We start from the raw sequence: 5,000 nt of genomic DNA on the forward strand, positions 1-5,000 counted from the left end.
GATTCAGTTATACTGCACCATGGAAGAATTTGTATCATGGCTACTAGAAACCCTTTGCTAAAGAGATTAACTTCTTCTGGATTTTTTCTGTTGACGGAAAGGAGGGAAAGCATTTGATCTTTCATATTGCTGGAGATGCAGCAACATTCCAGCCAAGCCAACAGCCCTGTACCAGGACCATATTCAGGAAGGTCAAGTGCCGTCCAATCGTACTCGGAAAGTTTACAGACCTCAAATAATTGAGAGGGGACTCCATTTTTAAAGTGCTCTCCATATATTGGCTTTAGTCTCAGATGTATCACCCAATCCAAATGTTCCATTTTTCTATGAAGCCAAAAAAGTGATTTGTTCCAAGTTTCTGGAGAATTTTCAGCTTCAGGCAGAATCAAACTACAAATGATGGAAAGAATATCAATGATTAACTCTTTGGAGCCTAGTGTAAGAAAACATTTCTGTTCAGAATGCTGCCAGTACTTTGTAAAGCTATTGAGAAGTTTACAAAGGGACATGATAAGGGGAAAAGGAGCGCAGGACAAAATCCAATGTTTGCCAGATTCATCAACAGAATTTTGAAAAGTCAGAGCTTTTTGAAGAATTTGTAAACATAGCTCAATATTGAAACTATCATCTAGAATATATGGTAAAACAAATGTTCTTACTACTTCTGCAGGTTGGAGAAGAATGACAGCTGTGCTATCTTGAGTTTCAGAAGGATTCATCAGAAATGCCAACAAGTATAAAAATTGGCTTTCTTCTTTAGCAGATGATAATTTTCCCCAACAAGTGTCGATCAAGCACTGGGATAGTAGTGAGACTGACGTCTCTCCATTAATAATAGTCCTAAAACGTAAGGCAGGTAAAGAAATCAATATCTTTGCTAGAAAGGTATGAGCACCAAGGTTAATAACAGCAAAATGGCATGCTTTATTTACAACTGCTTCAGGGTACAATAAGGCTAATTTTGCCACTTTTGAAACAGCCTTAGCAGCACTATAGTCTGACACACTTTGAGAGATTTGATTGAACGTTGTGTTAAGTTCCTCTTGGAAATCATTTGTAAATGCTTTCATACTTTGTGATAGTCCTTTCTTACCCCAGGAAGACAAAACCCTCTGCAGCACATTGTCCATCTCACTTAAAGATAGTTCTGCAAATAAGTTTAAAATGAAATTAGTAGCATTTTGCTTTTGTTCAATGCTTACATTGCTTTGTAAAGACGTAGCCTTTGATACAGTTTCCAGTAATTTAAAAATTAGGTCTGGCTCCTGAAAATGGGCTTTGTTCCTTTTTAGACAGTTTATCCAGTCTTCAGAAAAAGCCCAAGATACTTCGGAGGCAAACAAAGAGCACACTTCTTTGTATCTATCCATTTTATTCTCAATAATTGACATGGCAACAGTGGCAATTGTAGTACTGTCATCAGTTGAACGTTTTAATTGAACGTTCACAGTTTTCTCTTGAAGGCTTGTAATACTGTGCACCAGTTCTAATGCATTTCCTCTTTGTTCTTCAGGAAATGTATCCGTATCTCTTAAATCTATCAGGATTTTATGAAGGCAAAGTAGGCTGTCAGCCATCCTATAGCTTTCATACCCAAGATCTTTGCTGCTATTCATATAATTTTGTATCTCATCCCCCCACTGGTGCAGTAAATCTTTAAGGATATTTAAACCAAAGTGCTGAGCTCCATGTAACAACTTAAACCTAGAAGCTGTGCTACCGCTCTTTATGGTTCTTTCTGCTTCTTTAAGCATTTCCAGAAAGTTATAGTTGTGACACTGATTTTTGGATCCTGTGTTCCAAAAAGATAGAACAGCAACAATTTTTTCCAGATACAGTCCGATTGGAAGACACTGAGTCTCCTCTATAAATGCAGATGAGCACAACATTTCAGTCAGGTTCGCAACAGTATAGCACTTTAGCTCACTGTTATCAATGTATTGTCTAATTTTGTGTAATCCCTCTATAAAAATGGTGAGAATGTTATCAGCTGGGGGCAGAAACTGCTCGGGGTCAGGTTTAAATCTCTTGGTGCGTTGACAAAGTTCATCAGTTGATTTTGTTAGGTATTGACAGATGATGTCCCCAAATAACTTAACGGTCTCGTCTTGTCTATCATTGCTGCTTTTTAGAATCTCCCACCAGATGTCTAAAAAAAAAGTTACATCAGCCAAGGAGGTCTCCTCAACAACGTGATGCATCATTAAATCTGCTTCGTCAACCCAGAAATCTGGAGGAAACGCTAATAGCAGTTCTGCAAATATTTTTGCTGCTTTTGTTGTTTTCAGCAGCTCAAAGAGAACTGTATGATTTATTTTTGGGATCATTTTTTCTACTGGAAAAAAAACATCTTCTTTCCATTTTCTCTCAATATTCATGTCTGGATCCAAGGACAAATCTGGTCTGCAACAAAGGATTTTTGCCCAAAGAACAGCAATGGCCCTTTTCTTCCATTCTTGGTTTTGAGATTGACTAACCAAGCAGATTTCTTTTAATGCATCTGTAATCGGCTTTTCAATCAAAGGCCAGTCGGACTTCTTTGTCTCCACCAATGTTTTGGGATGGATTAGCTTTTCGGCTAGCAAGAATGCACCTTGTAGTACCACCGTTTGCTCACATACATTCCAACTTCCTGCATTGAAAGAAAAAAACATGTATAAAATAGTTATTTAAACAAACAAAATGTTTTTCTTTAAAAGATCATTAACACAATCTAAAAACTGTATGAAGCTGAAAGTTACATGCAGTTTTCAGTTTGTTATTTATATAGGCTCATTCATATGCTTATATATTTATTTGGTATTTATTCTTATAGCCTTAGTCAATAATTGCTGAAAAGCATCATACTACTTATTTAATATCCTACTACCTTATCTACAGTTAGTATCCTCTCCACTATTGCAAATAATGATTTTGTTTTTCACAAGCAGTGACACTGGTAATCCACCTTAACAGAATATATTTCTGAGGAGAGTGTTGGAGAGGTAAATGCTAAGGCAAAAGGAAAAGTAAGAAAAGGTCTCAGCTTTAGTCTTACTGGGTGGTGTAGAACAAGTAGAATTGTCCAAGGTATTTTACCTTACACAGCAAGCAAAAAATAATGAATGTATATTGAATTGTTATATTTTCATTAATTAATTATTTTATATTAGATTAAAAGGGATATTAAACTCATAATTTAATACTAAATAAAATGTTTAATTATGCACAACTGAAACACTTTACAGTGCGCTGTCATTTTTTTGGCATGCTTTTCCTGTAATTTTCCCATTGTATTTCAACACCCCCCCCCCCCCCGTGAGGTCGCTACTACGTGGTGCACTGTGATTGGTTGATATGTGCAATCGCTTAATTATACAGTATGTGCTCCTTTTTGGACACAGTAAATTAAGCAAGATAACAATCAAGAGGCACATACATACATATACAGTACATACACACACACAGTATCCCACAGAAGTGAGTACACACCTCACATTTTTGTAAGTATTTTATTATATCTTTTCATGTACCAACACTGAAGAAATTACACTTTGCTACAATGTAAAGTAGTGAGTGTACGGCCTGTATAACAGTGTAAATTTGCTGTTTCCTCAAAATAACTCAACACAGCCATTAATGTCTAAACCGTTGGCAACAAAAGTGAGTACACCCCTAAGTGGAAATGTCCAAATTTGGCCCAAAGTGTCTATATTTTGTGTGGCCACCATTATTTTCCAGCACTGCCTTAACCCTCTTGGGCATGGAGTTCACCAGAGCTTCAAAGGTTGCCAATGGAGTTCTCTTCCACGATGACATCACAGAGCTGGTGGATGTTAGAGACATTGCGCTCCCCCACCTTCCGTTTGAGGAGGCCCCACAGATGCTCAATAGGGTTTAGGTCTGGAGACATGCTTGGCCAGTCCATCACCTTTACCCTCAGCTTCTTTAGCAAGGCAGTGGTCGTCTTGGAGGTGTGTTTTGGGTCGTTATGTTGGAATACTGCCCTGTGGCCCAGTCTGAAGGGAGGGGATCATGCTCTGCTTCAGTATGTCACAGTACATGTTGGCATTCATGGTTCCCTCAATGAACTGTAGCTCCCCAGTGCCGGTAGCACTTATGCTTGACTGTAGGCAATACACATTTGTCTTTGTACTCCTCACCTGGTTGCCGCCACACATGATTGACACCATCTGAACCAAATAAGTTTATCTTGGTCTCATCGGACCACAGGACATGGTTCCAATAATCCATGTCCTTAGTCTGCTTGTCTTCAGCAAACTGTTTGCGGGCTTTCTTGTGCATAATCTTTAGAAGAGGCTTCCTTCTGGGACAACAGCCATGCAGACCAATTTGATGCAGTGTGCAGCGTATGGTCTGAGCACTGACAGGCTGACCCCCACCCCTTCAACCTCTGCAGCAATGCTGGCAGCACTCATATGTCTATTTCCCAAAGACAACCTCTGGATATGACACTGAGCATGTGCACTCAACTTCTTTGGTCGACCATGGTGAGGCTTGTTCTGATTGGAACCTGTCCTGTGAAACCGCTGTATGGTCTTGCCCACCGTACTGCAGCTCAGTTTCAGGGTCTTGGCAATCTTCTTATAGCCTAGGCCATCTTAATTCTTTTTTTCAGATCCTCAGAGAGTTATTTGCCATGAGGTGCCATGTTGAACTTCCAGTGACCAGTATAAGAGAGTGTGAGAGCGATATCACCAAATTTAACACACCTGCTCCCCATTCACAACTGAGACCTTGTAACACTAATGAGTCACATGACACCGGGGAGGGAAAATGGCTAATTGAGCCCAATTTGGGCATTTACACTTAGGGGTGTACTCACTTTTGTTGCCAACGGTTTAGACATTAATGGCTGTGTGTTGAGTTATTTGGAGGGGACAGCAAATTTACACTGTTATACAGGCTGTACACTCACTACTTCACATTGTAGCAAAGTGTCATTTCTTCAGTGTTGTCACATGAAAAGATATAATAAAATATTTTCAAAAATGTGAGGG

The 5,000-nt window shown here is 39.1% G+C and overlaps 1 protein-coding gene across 1 annotated transcript in view; it reads right to left on the bottom strand.

Moving 5' to 3' along the window:
- Window positions 1–5,000, bottom strand: part of GEMIN4 (gem nuclear organelle associated protein 4) — a 42,160-nt gene that overhangs the window by 724 nt on the left and 36,436 nt on the right. Inside the window, exon 3 of the mRNA XM_053707371.1 lies at window positions 1–2,632. This exon is cut by the window's left edge and continues 724 nt beyond it. Coding sequence (XP_053563346.1) covers window positions 1–2,632 — 2,632 coding nt within the window. The remainder of the gene's footprint in view (window positions 2,633–5,000) is intronic.

Source organism: Bombina bombina, chromosome 3 (assembly GCF_027579735.1).
Source record: "Bombina bombina isolate aBomBom1 chromosome 3, aBomBom1.pri, whole genome shotgun sequence".
NCBI classification, from domain to species: Eukaryota; Metazoa; Chordata; class Amphibia; order Anura; family Bombinatoridae; genus Bombina; species Bombina bombina.